The following is an 18750-nucleotide window of genomic DNA, read 5'->3' on the forward strand; positions in this document are numbered from 1 at the left end:
CATGGAGGAGTATTTGTTGAAAGATAGGACAGACAGTTCTCATTTGCAAGAGAGGAGGATATTTTCAGAAGCTACTATGGAAGGGAGGGTATCTTTGCACTCACATGGAGAGCCTTCATTCTGGGTTTTTATGAAGAATGTCAATTATCCTTCCTTCCTTCCTTCCTTCCTTCCTTCCTTCCTTCCTTCCTTCCTTCCTTCCTTCCTTCCTTCCTTCCTTCTGTTTTCCCCTTCCTTTGCTAGTTTTCGCTGTTCTTTGGGTAAATATTTTTTATTGAAGGATTTTACAACAGGGAGGAAAAACTTTTTTTTGTTGAAGGAACATCTCAGGCTACTTAGAATCCAATCTGGCCCAGGGAATAAAACTTGGGAGTCCAATTTCCTCAAACTGTACAGACATTTTACAACCCCTATTTTGTGTACTTTGAAATGTGGCATGTATGTAAGGCCACAGAGGGAGTTGAGCTAATTATTAAGTGAGGTGTTCCAGGCAAGAAAATGAGTTGGAGCTACTGCTAAAACAGTTGAATATAAATGTCCCTTCTTCTGCAACTAAAGGCAACACTGTTCCTTAAGTCTCCCCCCAACACCCCGTCCCCCTCATCTGGATACTGCAAAAAACCCTGTCTTGTCCATTGGGAACAATGGTTGGAATGATGATGTAGTCAATGGAGGTGGGGAGAAGTGTTTGAAATAAAAAATATCTTAAAAAGATGTTTCATGTGGTGGATCAGAAGCTGACCAATAAAATATTGCAACATTTGTATCGACCAACCCTATGGTTAGGGTTGTAAACATACATAATTATATCTCATTTTCATTTATTTTTAAAGAGATCAGAGATCCCTCTTTCAGCTAAAAACAGAACAGGACATTTCATTGATAATAGAGGGAAGGAGGGTGAAGGATGGTAATGGAGTTGCTTTGTAGTAGGCAATCAGGATATAGACTTTGGTCGTGAGAGCTAAGTACAGAGCTGACCCTCATTCAGGAACACATACTATCTGAAGATTATTGTCCAAGGAAACCAATGCTATGTACCCCCTAGCTTTTTTTTTAAATAAATAAACACAACTAAGGGCTATAAACCTCAATATGTGTACAAAAATTAAAACCTACATGAAGAGAGAAAAAGCTTCCTCTTCTTAGTCTGTCCATTTAGGGCTCTCCCCAGTGGAACCCCAAACTCCTTTTTTAATCCTACTGACCACACTTCTCCCACATGGAACCACCGCAGCAAATTTGCTCAATTGATAAATACTCCTATCCTGAACTTTTGAATGTTATTGTACAGATGCTGCATTTTTTTAAAAAATTGATTTCAGAGAGGAAGGGAGAGGGAGAGAGAGATAGAAACATCAATGATGAGAGAGAATCATTGATTGGCTGCCTTCCGCACAACCCACACTGGGGATTGAGCTGGCTACCTGGGCATGTGCCCTGACCAGGAATCGAACTGTGACTTCCTGGTTCATAGGTCGATGCTCAACCACTGAGCCATGCTGGTCGGGCCAGATGCTGCATTTTGATTTGTTAATATGATGTTGAAGCCCATGTGACATCTTTACTCTCAGTAACTCAGCATATTTCTAATCTAATTTTATAAACTAGGCTATAATTGTTGTTATTAAAAGTCTGTGGATCAGCCTGACTTTAAAAGGAAATCAGTGGATCAGACCTTTATATACCTTATGAAGTGATCACCACAATAAGTCTAGTACCTACGTGGCATTACACATAATTATTACAATATTATGACTATATTTTCTATGCTGTACTTGACATCTCTGTGACATTTTTATGCCTGGCAGTTTGTACTTCTTAATTCCTTTCACCTTTTTTGCCCATTTCCCAGCCCTTTCCCATCTGGCAACCTTCAGTTTTTCTCTATGAGGTTTTTTTTTTTTTTTTTTTTTTGGCTTGTTCATTTATATTGTGTGTTTTTTTAGATTCCACACATGTACAAGTGAAGTCATATGGTATTTGTCTTTTTCTGTTTGATTTATTTCACTTAGCATAGTACCCACTAGGTCCGTCCATGTTGTTACAAATAGAATGATTTCATTCTTTTTTATGGCTGAGTAATATTCCATTGTATATATGTACCACATAATCTGTATGCATTCATCTATTAATGGACACCTAGGTTGCTTCCATATCTGTCTATTGTAAATAATTCTGCAATGAACATAGGAGTACATACATCTTTTCAAATCAGTGTTTTCTATTTCTTGGGCTAAATACTCGGAAGTTGGGTTGCTGGGTCATATGGTAGTTTTACTTTTAATTTTTTTAGGAATCTCCATACTGCACCAATGGCTGGTGACTTTTTATTTTGAATGATTGAGACATCTGATGGACGAGTTCCCCCATGCATGTTCCATGAGATATACTCAACTCTGGCGCACTGGCCCTTACCCTGCACCTTCTGCTCCTTTCGCTCAGAACAGTATACCGAGTGGAAGAATGCTTTCAGACACAGGAAAACCTTGAATCCTCTCTACTTTTTAACGAGAAAGGTCAACCTTTGCAAAGCATATGTTCTTTCTGCTATGGAGTCACAGATCAGTGTGGGGAGGCTACAGTTATAAGCCCTGAAGGGTCTAACTCTACACTGGCCTGCTCTCTCACTGCCGACAGCAGGGAGACTGCCGGATTTGGTACAGAATTCATCCTGGCTCTTTGTGAGGAGACGCTGAAGTACTCAGTCTTCTGTCTACTAGTACATAGGTGTGCTTTACATTGAGAGAAAAATCTTAGCATTTGCCCTCGACTTTTCACCCTCATTTGCACTTTTAATATTATTTGTGGTTATTTTTTTTAAAGTTTCCATTTTCTAGTGTAAAATAAATATACTTTTGAGAATAGAAATCTGTGTATTTTCAGCTTGAAATAAATTAGAAGGAAGAGCTGGGAGTTGGTTTAATGAAAAGAGCAAACGGTTCAGAGTCAGATTTGTAGCTGTGTTCTCAGTACTTTGCCTTTCTGGGACTTAAATTCCTCATTTGTTGAGAGGGGATTTTTGTGGAGTTGTTGGGAAGATTGAAATACCATTTGGAGAACACCAGCCAGGGCCTGGGCCAGACGGCATCAACAGAGAGTACCCTTCTCCTTCTCACTGTCTGGTGGGGTGCCCCAGAGCAGCACAAGGCTCAGCTGCGGGCAGATGGCTGCCTCAGAGTGTGAATTCTCAGGGACTCTCTAGCTGGGCTGTGGGAAGTGCTGGTGACAGTGCCTGAGAGCCGTGTGTGTGTGTGTGTGTGTGTGTGTGTGTGTGTGTGTGTGTGTGTGTATGCCAACTTTTAGGGATTTGGCAGGAAGTCACACAATTTAGTTCTGTTCTTAGCTTGTTCTTGTACAATATCCTTGTGATATCAGAGACTCGGGTTCCGAGATGATAAACCAGCACAATCCTCAGTGCTTTTAAAAGAGATGGAATGGGATCAATTAATAAGAAGTCATAGCTGGGTGTGGGGAGGTAGAGGGATGATCACTTGTGCTGGTAGTGGGAGAGATCCTGGGACGATCCCTATGTCCCTAAATGTTTCTTTTCTCATGTACTGATCTGAAATGCTTGAAACATCACAGGGTATTTTTTCCTTGTCTTTGCCTCCTTCCTTCCTCCCTTCCTCCCTTCCTTCCTACCTACCTACCTTCCTTCCTTCCTTCCTTCCTTCTTTCCTTCCTTCCTTCCTTCTTTTTTTGCCTCCCCTTTAACTATACATCCAGGTCATTCACCCTGGCCAACTTGTTTGTGATCTAATTTGAGTCATTTTATCCCTCTGGGCCTCTTAAAATTAGGCATTTATCTATCCAACCAGTTCTGTTCTCCAGAACATAGAAAACTGTTACCAACCTGGGAGTTGACTCTGGTTGGGCCTCTTCAGCAATCACAGGGTGCTAAGTGCTCATCTTGTGGGTGGGGAAAGGGTTGCAGGGGATGCTGAAGACAAAACCCAGTCATCCGAAGGCAGGCCCTGGGCTCACTGTGGAGTGCCTATAAGAGAACAGTGCAAAGGAAGTTCCTCACAGTTTGAAAATGTGTCCTGTGGATTTTAGACTCAAGCTGATGAAAGCAAAGTCTTCCTTCCTTGTCCTATGAATCCAAACTGTAGGACCGAGGACATGAGAGAAGTAAGTGACACAGCTGATTTGCATGTCTCTTGGTTTTAGGCAGCGTGGGAACGGGAGTCACGAGTTCTGGTTTTGAGGCCCAGGCTCACCACTGCTTTGCTGGGTGAATTTGACATTTCTGTGCTTTGCTTTTTTCTGTTAAGGGGCGGGGCGGGGGGGGGGGGCACACTTGACCTGCTGGAGACTGTGTTCGTTCACTCACTCACTCACTCCCTCACTAACTCATTGTTCAAATATCTTTTGAGAGCTGCTTATTATGTTCTCATTGAGGATAGCAAAATGGACAAGGCTCTCATGTCCCTGTAATCAGCGGGGGAGATACACAGAAAACAAAATAAATGAGATGATTAGGATTATGAAACAGCCTTGGAGGCACTCCGGGCACAACAGCAGGTGAAAGCAGTTCGCAGTCAGAACACATGTAGGCACTGTGGCCTGTAGCTGCCTGTGGTCACCATTCTTGCTCTGTCGCCTGCTTTGGAAGTGCCTTCTTCCCCTTCGGTCCGATTCATTGGAACAGCGCGGGAGAAGCCAGGGAGATGGCCTTGCTTTGGCTCTGGGGCAGTTCATTTCTTTTTGTGGTTCATCACTGAACTTCCCCATCTGTATCTTGCCCCCCGTCTTTCCAACACTCTTGGCTTGGGGATGCATAGCGTGTATTCTGGGGTCTTCTTAGGGGTGATGGGCTGTTGCCATAACAACTGCCTCCTAGACTTAACAGTAGGTTCCGCTGGAGGTTTTTCATTGGCTTTTCAGTCAATTCTTCTTTCTCTTCAAATACCAGAGCGGATCTAACTCCCCTACTTCTCAACCTGAAGCTGGGGAAAGCCTTGACTGTCAAGGAAGTCAGGCCTGCACAGGTTTCCTTCGTGTGGAAGAAACAAAAGCAAGAGCCAACATGGGCGAGCCTCCTTGCCAGGATGATGGAGGGTGTCCCCGGGCCCCGGGAGAAGCTCTCCTTCTCTCTTGCTCCTCACTGTGCTCTCCAGACCTCCTGGGGGATTTCCCAGGGGGCTCCGGGGGCCACGTCTCCCTCCGTGTTGGGTAGTATTCGTTTTCAAGTTTCCCTGCTCTTTGGATCCCGGTGCTAGATTCAAAGGCCAGGTTTATAAGGTCAGGAGAATCAAAGACGGCCAGTGACTCACACACTTTCATGTGTCTCAGCCTTTGCCTGTTGGCAGTTTCTGGATCCACTTGTAACCACTTTCCTGGAGCCAGTGCAGGTTAAGGAAAGGAGCTTAGCAAACAGGGAAGGGGTGGGCGGCCTGCCTGAGCCTGAGCCCGAGCCCTGGCCTGTGATGTGGTCAGGCCGCTGTGCACCCAGCTTGGCAGGCCCGCCAGCCCTGGGCAGACAGGCCAGGGCACACCGCAGGCGCCTGGGAGCGCTGCTGGCTCCCTGCAGGGTGGGGCTGGCTGGGTCGGCTGCTCCCGAGGCTGCCTTGGGGGTTGTGCTCCGGGTGGTGGAAGCAGCCGGGGAGGGAAAAGCAGCAGCGTCCACTTCTGGGACTTAATGCGCACCTTTCCCGCTGGCCAGGACGGACTTGCTCTGGTGTTTAAAGATCTTTTGGTCCTGACTGGTTTGGCTCAGTGGATAGAGTTCGGCCTGCGGACTGAAGGGTCCCAGGTTCGATTCTGGTCAAGGGCATGTACCATGGTTGCAGCACATCCCCGGTGGGGGGTGTGCAGGAGGCAGCTGATCAATGTTTCTAACTCTCTATCCCTTTCCCCTCCTCTCTGTAAAAAATCAATTAAAAAAAAAGATCTTTTGGACACAGTTATGTTCACTGCTGTCATCCTCCTTCCCTAATCTTCAAACTGTAGGTCATGACTCTTACGTGGAGCATGAAACCAACTTAGTGGATTACAAACAACATAGAGGAAGGAGAGAGATACACTGCACGGACATTAATTGTTTAGGTGCCACACAGAGTTGCGGCTGTATAAGAGAATGGCTTTATTCTTAGGAGGTGCATGCCGAGCTGTTGCGGTGTGAAGTGCTATGATGTCTGTCATGTACTTTCAAATAGTTCAACCCAAAATTTTGTCTCTGTGTGCGTGCCTGAGTGTATTGAGAGAAAAAGAAAGTGACATGGCAAAATGTTAACAGCTGGCGGGGCGAGGTCAGCGGGTCCCAGTGGGAGTGACATTGCCTATCAGGGGACATTTGACAATGTCTGGAGATACCACAGGTTGTCATGACTCGGTATATGTGTGGGGTGCTAATGGCATCTGGTAGGGGGAGGCCAGGGATGCTGCTACATATCCTGCGATGCACAGGACAGCACCCACACAGAATTATCCAGCCCCAAGTGTCAGCATCGCTGAGGCTGACAAACCTGCTCTCACCGAGGAGTGTTTACATGTCATTCTTCCAATTTTTTTCTGTAGGTCTGAACATTTTCAAAAGTAAATAAATAAAGGAAACACAATAGATGAATGAAGGATCAGGTCTCAGAGTGTAAAGGTCAGTATTGTTTGGTAAAACTTGTTTTGTTCAAGCCAGGTGTCTGTTTATGTGCTCTGGGTTGCAACATACAAGTATTTCCTATGATGATGATGCTCAAACACTTGAAAAACGCTGCTTCATCCATACTGTGCTGGCTGCACTGGCTGCTGGGGCGATAGAGAAGCGTGTCAAACTCCCCAGTTTTGACCCACCCATGGCGATGTTATAATCTTATGTTGTGTTTATCATGTATCATGCAGTCTGCTGGGCAGTTTACACACATTATTCAATTTTCACGAGAACCCTTGTAAAGTGGGCATTATTCCTACCCTCATTTTACAGACAGATTGAGGCTCAGAGACCTTAAATCAGCGGCCCAATGGCACACCACTGAAAACATGTCAGCAGAGACTTAGCCCTCTCAGACTCCAAAACCCCAACTCTTCATTCGTGAGCCATTCTGTCCCAACCGTCCCTGTGCTTCCAACTCCGCATTGCTTGGTTGGGAAGTGAGAGGAGCTTCGTTTCTGGGAGGATGGAGTGGGTGTGTCAGCACGCACCCAAGCCCTTTACTCTCCTCCAATCCATCTTCTGATACCAGCACATGTGAGTTTGGGTGCTGTTTTCAGCCCTGAAGAAAGATGGTGCTCATCTTGAAGTGATGAAACTTTGATCAGAAAAGAATCATTAGGGCTGGATGGCAAAAAGGTGACAAGTGATCATAAAAACATTTGAACGAATTGCAACCTAAATACAGTGGGACCTTAACTTACGAGTTTAATTCATTCTGAGACCGGGCTCGTTAAGGAGCTCGTTAACTCAAATTACTCGGTCAACTCAAAGCAAAAAATCGGCTGAGAGACAGCTGGTATCTCAAAAAACTCATTAGTCGGGACACTCGTAAGTCAAGGCCCCACTGTACAGATTTCCAAAAAGCCCAGAGTACTGTGTTTGAAGGACAAAAATGAGCTCACATTGTCCTTCTACCTGAACTATTTAGAGTGTAAATGAAGATTCAAAGAGTTAACTGAGGCCCAGCCAGAGATCAATGATTCTCTTTCATCATTGATGGTTCTATCTCTCTCTCCCTCTCCCTTCCTCTCTGAAATAAATAAGATTATATTAAAAAAAACATATCTCATATAAAATCTACCATTTTAATCATTTATAAGTACAATTCAGTGACATTAAGCACATTCATATCGTACTTACCATCACCACCATCTATCTCTAGAATGTTTCTAATCTTCCCAAACATTTTCCCACCTAAAAAAATAAAAATAAAAAATTGAGCTATAATCACACAGCATAAGATTCACCCCTTTCCGAGGGTACAATTCTGGGGTTTTCAGTTTACTACATGGTTATGCAACCATCACCACTATCTAATTGCTGAACATTTCATCCCTGATCGCTTTTTAATTCTTGTTTCCACACAGCATCACCCTCTCTGCCATCTGGTGCTTTGGGGATGCTGCATTTCTTAAGAGTGCACCATTATGATCTCTGAAATTTTCTCCCAAGCTGGTCACACCTATTCTGCAAGTTTTGATGCCAATGCATTCCTGATTGTGCCTGATGATGCCAGGCAACGACAACTATGACACGATTACCCACCTACCTGGCCACCAGCAACGGTATGACACATACTGATGTGGAGATGTGAAAATGTGAAAGCGTGTGGTCTTAGAATGGGTGCACTCAGTATCTGCCCAGCTTCAACCCCAAAGTTGCTGCATCTCCGGTGACTCACTCCCTTGCCAAGTTCTCTGGGTGGCATCCTTTGCACCACTGTGAACTCCAGTGCTTTGGACGAAACCCCATTATTGCCCCTATTGTAGCTGCACGATCTATACTTGTTTACATAATTGTCTCCCTCCCTGGGCCAAGAGCCCCTTCTGAACTGAATATTTTATTTATATTTGCATCTGCTGTGCCTAGGATCATTTGAGGAGTCAAATAAGTGCTTAATAAATAGTATCTGACTAAGCAATGTTAAAAAGAGCCCACAAATTATATCTGAGAAGGGGACAGCTTATTTGAACGTTCCTGGGCAGTTTGTTGGTGAAATAAAGAGAACTTCATTAGGAGTCATCCAGCTCAAAATGTAACTAAAGAAAAACATTCTGAGACATTGGGAATGCACAACATGCTATGAAAACAGGGAAACAAGGAAGAGTTGGGGTGTTAATGGCAATGAAAACAGAGGGCGTGTGGTCATATTTAAGTCTAGGACAGAGAAAATGGTTTGAATTTCCCAATGGCTTGAATTTCCTACGTGGCCAACCAAGACCCAGGGGCTCCGTCCTGGCTGAGGTGTGAGTTCCGGGGGCTTGGCAGAGCTAGGGACAAGCTTGACTGGACCTAAGCAGACCCCGAGGACCTGGTCCATGCAGCCTCCTCAGGGTACTAGTTCAGCTTCCTCCACCAGGAAGAGGGTGTGAAGGCTTGCCTGTCACGGTGGGCAGTGATGTTCCTTACGATAAACTAGTTGAGATGGCTTGCAAGCATGTCAAACTCAAAGGCTAACACGGGCCAAATAAGCGAGGCATGCGGCCCACGGACCATGAGTTTGACATGCTTCGCTTACAGGATTCCACTTGGCATTACCTGATGGCTTCTGTGCTAGTTTCTGCCAGTCTCAGCTGTCAGCAATAATCACCTACAGCGGCTGGATGGAGGCCAGAGTGGAATCCTGGAGTCCTGGATGGCAGTGTGTTAGCTTCTTCCCCACTAGTGTGTGGATCTGGAGACTGTCTCAGCGTCTGTGCTGCGTGTCCCAAGGGCCGTGGGTGCCTGTCCTCCTCAGGGACAGTCCCCCATGTGTGGCCAGTCTGCTGACTAGCCCAGGGCCCAGGGCCCTGCTTTTTGGATTGCCTTTGTTTCCCTGTTCTCTAGTACCTGTCCCTGACATCTCTCTCAACAACTTCACTGGCCTCCCTATACTCTGACTTATGCATCCATCTGCCCCAGAGAGCTCTGGCTCCCTAAGTCAGGAGGCCTGGGTGCCCTTCCTCACCTGGAATTGAACTCCGGGGTAGCAACACTGGGCTCTGTCTTCCGGAGTTTGCTCTGCTCCTTGAGATGTGGCCACTTGAAATGCTGGACTCTCTCTGGAGCGGAAGAGGAGGAAAGAACAGTCTGACCTGTCCTGGTCGATTCCTTCAGTCTGCCTTTTCTTTTTCAGTAGAAGCCTCCAGAATGCTTTGTGGTCAGGATAGTCTCGTTATGCCAGAAGGACTGACAAACAGAATTGCTAGATCTGTAAAACAGGACCTAATTCTGGGCCATGAAGGTCTGTACAGGTGGGGTTCTCTGGGAGACCCATCTTGACAGGGGCTTCTTCTCTTACCCAGCATCACTCAGCTTCCCAAGGAGTAGTGGGCAGGTGACTGAGGCTTTGGGGAGGCATGTAGTGCTCAGTTGTTACCTCGGAATCAGCATCCCCTGAAAAGGCTAGACAGAGAATCTCGGGCCTCAACCCAGACCTCTTGAATCAAAACCTTAATTTTAATATGAAGCCCAAGTGATTCCAATTTATATAGGACTTTGAGGAGCACATTTCTAAAGCACTAGTTTGTTTTGTACAGATGCTAAGGCAGTGGTTCTCAACCTTCTGGCCCTTTAAATACAGTTCCTCATGTTGTGACCCAACCATAAAATTATTTTCGTTGCTACTTCATAACTGTAATGTTGCTACTGTTATGAATCTTAATGTAAATATCTGATATGCAGGATGGTCTTAGACGACCCCTGTGAAAGGGTCGTTCGACTGCCAAAGGGGTCGCGACCCACAGGTTGAGAACCGCGGCGCTGAGGAGACTCGTGTCTATGAAACACCTACTATGTGCCTGCACTTTTTTCATTACCAAGCTGCAGTGCCTGAGGATCCTTTCTTAGCTTATAGTTCATTCATTCATTCAACTCTACTTTTGAGAGCCATATGTGCTGGGCACTGGGCCAGACATTGGAAATACAAAGTGTACAAAACATGGGCCCTGATCACAATGATATGTATGAGGCTGCAATAGCAACCCAGTGCCCTGCCCACAGTGAGTGCTCAATGAGTGGTGCCAGAGTGGCTGATCTCAGTAGGTTGGTGTGGGACCCACATCCACATAGCCTGGTGGGGTGGCCCTTGCTATGTGGACCCCAGGTTGAACGTGGGTCAATCAGGAAGTAAAAGGGCATCATTATTACTGATGTTGAACAGGAAGAAGTACTATGTGGCAACCCAGAAACATGGACATTGGAACTGCAGCTGATGTAAACATGGAACAGGAACCAAATAAGCTGTCTTCTTTGGCCAGCATGCTCAGAAAGTTGGCATTTTGTTTGTTTATTTGTTCACCTAAGTCCAGGGGTCTGAAAACTATGGCCCATGAGCCAAGTCTGGCCCACTGCTTGTTTTTGTAAATAAAGTTTTATTGGAAAACAGCCATACTCATTTGTTTACATATTATTTTACGGCTGCTTTTACACTATAATGGCAGCATTGACTAATCTCCAATAGAGACTGACCACAAAGCTGAAATATTTACTATTGAGCTTTACAGAAAAAGTTTGCAGACCTCTGACCTGGCCTTCCACTTTAGCTAAAATAAAAAACAAGTTTTCAATTACTTTGAAAAGTGTACATATATTTATATAGAAAAAGTCTACCGCGATATAACAAAATTATTCGTGATTTCCTGTGGGAAATTTGATTTTGAAGAATTAGGGGCATAGAACACTTAATTTTTCCTTAATTTCTAATGATCAGATTCGATTACTTTTATATTTAAAAAGACTTTTGTTATATGAAGCACTTTTGTTATATTAAACTATTTTCATTATGTTCAAAGTAATTTTTAATTACAAAAGCTATACATAAATATTTGAGAAAACAAAAGGTAAATTTAAACTACCATCATTATACTACCCAGAAATTTCTTACTGTTCCTTTTTGGTGCATATTCTCCAGTCTTTCATTTGTATGGGTTACTATTTTGATGTACAATCTTCCAGTCTTTTGAGTATATACTAGTATAAGTGCATGTGTGAGTATGTATATACACATCCACACACATACATACACATTTAACATACTCATTATCTTTTGGGAATTTTTTTAAATTTAATAATGTATTGTAAACACTTTTCTGGGTTCTTAAATAGTCATCTACCCAACATTTTATTTTATTTTTTTTTAAAGGAAAATAAGCTCTTTAATCGTTTGAAATCAGAGGGGCTATAACAGAACACTAATCCTGTAGAACAAAGGGTCAGAAACACTGGCCAAGGCAAATTTATCTTCATAATCCAACCCTTAATTGGGCTGCTCTCCTATATTTCAATTGAATGTCTGTTTTTAAGCCTCCCTTCAGCAATGACTGTCTCTCTATGATTGCTTCCAGAAGTCTATCTGTGAAACTCATGGCTACCAAGACAGTACAGCACCACTGAGCCGTCAAGAAAGGGCAAAGGAAAAACACCGCTTTTGGGTGAAGCGGCAGCGTGTTGTGTTGCTTTGCTTCAATCGGTGGTGTGACAAGGTGTTCCGGAAAAAAAAAAAAAGAGAGTACAGCAGTTTCTTCGTTTACTACACTGTCAAGAGTCTACATATCTGCTTGGTGCATTCAAAAGCAATCACTAAATTTTTCAATATAAAAAAAGGAAAATAGATACCTATGCCAAAGTTAATGGGTGTAAACAGCCCACAGAGCTGACATTACGAAGGAAGTTACAGATTTTTTTTTGGGGGGGGGGGGTGGTAGATTTATTGTAGAAGATATATAACTTTCATATATCTTTGAAAGGGCCAGTGATACAGCTCTGAGCTTGACCTTGGGTTTCCACAGTCTCTAAGGGGAAGAAAGTCTGCCTAAGAACAGAATGTTAGTTGAGGGATTGTGTCGAATGAAAAAAATGAATGGATGGTCGGCCACAAAATTTTCAGTTTCTGGCACCATTAAAATTCCGGCTGTGGCAGCCGCTGCCTCTGTGCCTTCCTCATTAACTTCCACAAAAGACTTGTGGATAATTTTTGATATAAAAAGATCTCTGGCTCTTGCCATGCCAGACAGATCAGCCTTGCTATTAAAGAGATCCTCTGTACCCAGGCTGGCCAGGTGAGAGGTGAGGTGGTAGCTCTCTTCCAGCTGGAACCTGGGCAGGTGGACGTTGACTTTAATGGAACTCAGATTCTCAGGTTTGGTCCACTCATGCAGTTTTTCCAGGGTCAATTGTTCTTTGATCTTCTTCAGACCCGTGGCCTCGTCCTCGATGTCATCTGGCAGCAGGATGACCATGCTGAGGTCCCTGCCTTGGTAAGGCAGTTCCAGCACCCGGCACTTGAGGTCCTTGATGTAGCCAAATGGAAATTTGCTCTTCTGATACATCATTTTCACTGTTTTTGTGTCTTTCTTATTCAATCTGAACGGTGTATCAGTTGTGGCCTTTTTACTGAATGTCTCCTGCCAGTTTCCTTTGAAATAGATGGCATTAACTAGCACAAGTTTGGTCATATTATCAACCACGCCTGCAGCCAACAATTCTGGAATTTCCCCTTCAGTCTGCCCTTTGACCCACGCGTTTATCACCTTTCTTGCATCTTCAGAGGCTCGCTGAAAATCTACACTGGCCAGTTCAGCACCACACATTTTCTGGGTTGAAGCTAAGGACTCAGGGAGGAACTCACAGGTTTTCTCTCGGTATAACCTATTAGCAAGTTTGAGAATATAGGGAGCTCCACGCTTGTTGATATCAGCATTCAGACTCTGAAAACTTGAATGAATCTCCTTAACAGCATCGAAGTGAAGCGTCTTGGACATCTGTGCCTCGGTAGTGCCTCTGGCCCCCAGAAAGACCATGGCCGGCGCTGAGGAAATGCTCATGGGGGAGATGAAGATGTTCCCAGAGGGGCTGTTGTCCTTCAGTGTGCGGAAGAGGTCCACGGCGAACCGGGTGTTGGCCAAGCTCAGCTGCTTCGTGGTGAGGCTACAACACAGGACAGAGGCCCGTGGCTAGCTGCCTGGGAGGGGCTCTGGATCTGAAGATGTACCCAACATTTTATTTTATTTTTTATTTTTTTATTTTTGGGGGGGGGGGCTTTATTTTTTATTTTATTTTTGTCTCTTAAAATTCTGTTAACATATACATAATATAACATTTTGTATCTCAACTACTTTGAAGTGTGCAGTTCTGTGGCATTAAGTACATTCACATTATTGTGCAACCATCACCAACATCCATCGCCAGATTACTTCATCATCCCAAACGGAAACTCGGTACCCATCACACTCACTTCCAGGCCCCACCTCCCATAGCCCCTTGCCAAATAACCTTCCACTTTCAGCTTCTATGAAATTTACACTCTAAATACTTCATAGAAGTGAAATCATCCGATACTTATTTTGTGTGTGTGTCTGGTTTGTTTCATTTAGTATAATGTCTTCAAGGTTCATCCGTGTCATAGCATGCATCAGAATTTCCTTTTTAAGGCTAATACTTCATTTTATGTATATACCACATTTTGTTTTGTCCCCACCTTTTGACTATTGTGAATACTGCTGCAAATTTCTGCTGGGGTCCAATCCCAGCGGGTCCAGGGGTCCCCAAAGGTGTGGACGGAGTCGGCGAAGAAGAAATGACACGAAGACAGCCTTCAGTTGATCAGCAGCCTAGTCAGGACCTCTAGCCAGGATCTCCAGCCAAAGTTCTGGTCGGAGCTCTGGTTAGGAACTGATGAGGTTCTGATCTGTACCCAACATTTTAAATTGCTGCATGGTATTGCATTCTATGGAGATATATGTTTACCAATTCCCTATTATTGGACATTTACATTGTTTTCAGTTTATTACTCTTTTAAAGAAAGCTATGAGAACATTCTTGTAAATAAATCTTTGCAGATATCCGTTATGACTTTTATAGGCTACGTTTGTGTAAGCAGAATTGCTGGGCTAAATGAGCACTACAATTCTGATTCCAATTCTATTCCAGTGTGTGAGTTCCCCACCCCCCACATCCCCCATCAGGCAATTCTTAGATACCAGCTGGGTGTCCTGCATTTCAACTCAATTCGGACACTGTCTACCTAGAGTTAACGTCATATCCCACAGGTTAAGGGCTCAGGCCCACCAGACTGCCCCCCACTTCAGGTGCCAATCACAAGTCCAGGTTGTTACCTGTGCTTCTGAAAGACTCGCTAAACATCAGGGGTCCCCACAACCCTCTCCTTGGGTTAATTTGCTACAGTGACTCACAGAGCTCAGAGAAACATCGTACTTACCAGATTATCAGTTTATTATAAAAAGATGTAACTCGGGAACAGCCAGATGGAAGAGATGCACGGAGAAGCTGAAGGAGTTTCCAAGGGCTCCCAGCACCTCCACACGTTCACCAACCTGGAAGCTCTCCAACCCCCCCGCCCTGTCCTTCGGTTTTTACGGAGGCTTCATTACAGAGTCATGATTGGTTAAATCTGTGGCCCTTGGTGATTGAATTCAATCTCCCGCTCCAGCCTCCCTCCCCAATCCTGGAGGGCGGGACTGAAAGTTCTACCTTCCAATCACAAGGCTTATCGCCCTGGCAACCAGCTCCTATCCTTAGGTGACCTAGGGGCTTTCCAGAAGTCGCTTCATTAACATAACAAAAGACACCTTTTCCAGTCTCTCCACTTAGGAAATTCCAAGGGTTTTAGGAGCTCTGTGCCAGAACCAATGAAAACCATATATACTTTTTACTAAAATCACAATATCACATGAGCTTTTAAGTTGTTCTTCGGTGACTTGTGCATCAGGTTGTGCCAATTTAAATCCTCAGCAGTAGTGTCGGAGATTGCCTGCTTTCCAGAACCTTAAACCAAGTATTATAAAAACGAACCACAACACTTTCACTTTTGGTTTTGTGTTTTCTTACCAGACAGTTCTCTTTTTATTATTGGCCATTTAAGTCTCAATATCTCACTGTAATGCCGAGCAGGTGTCTTCACCCCACATTTCAGGACCATTTAAGTCCTGAACTACTAATGCTTGGCAAAGCCAGCTGTCGGCATCGACATCAGCCACTTCTGGATGTTGACCTCTGCGTGCACACACCCTGTTCTCCTGCCTCCCTCAGACACCCGAGGGAAGTGGTGGGTCTGGCGGGGTCACGTGACTTGGCAGGTACTAGATCACACACTACAGAAAAGCAAAAGCTTTATCTGGAGGATGGGTGGCCTCTCCTCCTCCTTTCCTTGGCCAACATTCTTTAAAGAGTAGCATAAACTTTCTGTCTCCACTCCCAATCCCACGAGGTTCTGCTGCAATTGAAAAGTCGGTCAGGAATTTCTAACTGCCTGATCCAGGACCTCCTGTTGGCGGCAGCCTGGACTGCACCAGGTGTTAGTTAGACCCATAGGGTCAGATGGGACCTGGGGCCAGATGGGACCTGGGTTCAGCAACCTGGGTACTAGAGTTCTAGCAAAGAAAGAATTCAGAGCCAAGACTCAAACTATAAAAAAAAAGTTTATTTAGAAAGTCACAGAGGTAGAAGAAGTGAGCAGTAGAAGAAATGAGCTCAGGAGACAAGTTACAGAGGCAAAAGAAGGGCCCTTGGAGCGTAGGAGAGAGAAGGGTGAAGGTAATGCGCCTGGGGGAAGGAGAGGGGAAGGCGAAAGGCCTGGGCCTGCTCCCGTCCTTAGTCCTAAGGGCTTTCAAATGTGGGGATTTTAGGGGCGGTCCTAGGGGAGGATCTTAATGGAATATTCATCAGCTTTCCAGGTGTGTCCTCTCAGGATCATGATCTCCACTGATTGGCCAGCACCAGGGCAGGCTGTCAATCAATGCAGCTGGTCCTGAGGTCAGCCTTGGTGTTGCTTGTCTGGTTTTGCTGCTTTTCTGGTCCTGGAGCTGACACACAACTGAGGTCTAGATGTGTTTGATGCAGATCAGAACCTCACTGTCCTGGGGGCTTGATGCTTAGGGCTATTTTCCAGGCCGCTTGTTCATTCCCTCTAAAGGGGTCAAACCTGCATGACTAGCAACATGCCAGGGGAGGGAAGGTCAGGGGAGAATGCGAACTGCATGACCAGGGTCATGTAAGGCCAGGAGGCCTACACCGCATGACCAGAGATGATAGGGATGAAAGCTTAGGTTACCCTGGGGGCGAGGTCCTTGCTTCCCAGTTTTTTCAGTTGCTAGGACCTGGGGCTTTCCACCCTGGTGACCTTCTGTACTGGCCCATTGCCCTTGCTCTGCTCATGTCTATCTAACTGCCTACCACACTTCTCCTCTCTTTGGCTTTTTTATTTTTTTATTTCTAATATATCTTTATTGATTTCAGAGAGGAAGGGAGAGGGAGAAAGATAGAAACATCAGTGATGAGAGTGAATCATTGATCGGCTGCCTCCTGCACACCCCCTCCTGGGGACCTAGCCCACAACTCAGGCATGTGCCCTTGACCAGCATTGAACCCAGGACCCTTCAGCTCTATCCCCTGAGCCAAACCAGCTAGGGGTCCTCTCTTTGGCTTTTGATATTTGACTCTCCTTCTTGGAAGGTGTCTTGTCCACAGCCTGCATTTAGTTGTTCATATTCAGTTTCCTTTACTAGCTCTTCTTCCTTAAATTCCCTTTAAATGCATGCATCAATATTCCTCAAGGTATATCCGGTTACATTTCACGTCTCTTTTTGTTCATGCTGTATGCTTGCAACTCTCTAAAGCTTTGCTCTGCAGACCATTCACCTCGGCTCCTTTGGCCTGTCCAGCACTCACCTCGTCGCCTCTCTGTCTACCCACCGGAACCAGTCCTTCCTCCCAGGCTTCCTCCCTGAACAGAATCACCCTCTACCAATTACTCAACTCGGAAACCTCAGAGGCATGTCTTTTTCTGCTTTCTGCCTCGTCTGTCAACATCCAGCATGTTGTCAGACCCCGCTGGTTTCTGTGCATCCGCGAGGGCCATCAGAACTGAAACGCAGCCCTCCTCAGCCCCGACTTAAATGAATGAGGCTGTTTTCTCTCCCATTTCCTGCTTCCTGATTCTCTAGGCAGAGTCTACCTTTCTGCCGCTGCAGCAGCGATCTCCTAACAACGCAACGCAATTGAGTCCTCTGTCCCTGAAAAGAACCTCTCAGTGATTTCTCGTAGATGACAAAGGCCTTCCTAATCTGGCCACCGCCTCCGCCTCCGCCTCCCTTTCATGCATGGCTCACATCCTGCACTTCTCCCTGCCCGGCAGCCAGCCCTCATTCCCAGCAGGGCCCTCTGCCTGCCATGCCCTGACCCAGCCCCTCTGCACCCCCAAGACCTTGCCTCTCCTTTCCCAGCATTACTCACTTCCTGCTCTCTGGGGCTGGGCACCGTGGTCCTATCGCTGGTAAAGCAGTTGTCACCTTGTCATTCCGGTTAGTCACATGCCTGCTCTTCCCCTGCCCATCGAGGAGTTCGTTGTGGACAGGGGGACCCTGCCTTACTCACCTGTCTCTCCAGGGCTTAGCACCGTGCCAGGCACAGAGGAGTCACTCCGTGAATGGGTGGGGTGGTCCTCTAGTGACATCACCACGCTGGCTCCCCAACCGATATTTTTTAAAAAACAGATGTTAGGCTCCTAGTGTTCTTAGTTTTATGGGACTACAGTCAAGATGATACTGTATCAGCGATCAATTTCCATATTGACCTAAGTTTCTGTTGCTGTTCATCAGACACCACCCCCGCCCCCCCCCCCCCCATATCAGGGTGTTTTCTGTGGTTTCAGAAAGTGCGCCTCCCAAAGGTGACATACTCCTTTTCCTGTCCACACAGGAAGCCAGAGGCCGATGAAAATGCAGGCAATCCCAGTTAGCAAACACAGTGAGCCAATATTTTTAGCAACTCTTTCACCACGGGCTTTGGGATGTCAGTCCCTTCCTACCAATTTAGAGAAAGGCATTTGCTCTTGGGCTGTGCCTGGAGCAAGCAGATAGGCCCCCCGGGCGTGAGCCGTCACGCCTGGCAGCTGGTGGGCCTGGTGGGGAAGGGAACTTGGCCTTTCTGAACCTTAGTGTCCTGATCGGTAAATGTAAACCTGCCCCTGAATGACAGGGTTGTTGTAAAGGTTGAGGGATGAGATGCCGTGGAGCACTGCTGGGGCCGCTCAACAAAATGCAGCTGCTGAGAGGTGCTGCCCATTGCGGGACACAGAAGGGAGGGAGCCAGGAAGTTCCTGT

General features: G+C 45.6%; 1 protein-coding gene and 1 pseudogene across 1 annotated transcript; one reads left to right on the forward strand and one right to left on the reverse strand.

Annotated features, from left to right (window-relative positions):
- Positions 1–11955: 11955 nt before the first annotated feature.
- LOC139020243 (small nucleolar RNA SNORA21) lies at positions 11956–12115 on the forward strand (annotated as a pseudogene).
- Positions 12116–12423: 308 nt separating this feature from the next.
- Positions 12424–13885, reverse strand: LOC139019572 (leukocyte elastase inhibitor-like). Its single transcript, XM_070428564.1, has 2 exons — positions 13866–13885; positions 12424–13558 (listed from the first exon to the last, which is right to left on the reverse strand). The coding sequence occupies exons 1-2, from the start codon at positions 13883–13885 to the stop codon at positions 12424–12426; spliced, it is 1155 nt and encodes a 384-aa protein (XP_070284665.1).
- Positions 13886–18750: the final 4865 nt, after the last annotated feature.

The sequence above is a fragment of the Myotis yumanensis genome, unplaced genomic scaffold (genome assembly GCF_028538775.1).
Source record: "Myotis yumanensis isolate MYYU_CA2020_CCGP unplaced genomic scaffold, mMyoYum1.0.hap1 SCAF_11, whole genome shotgun sequence".
Lineage (NCBI taxonomy): Eukaryota > Metazoa > Chordata > Mammalia > Chiroptera > Vespertilionidae > Myotis > Myotis yumanensis.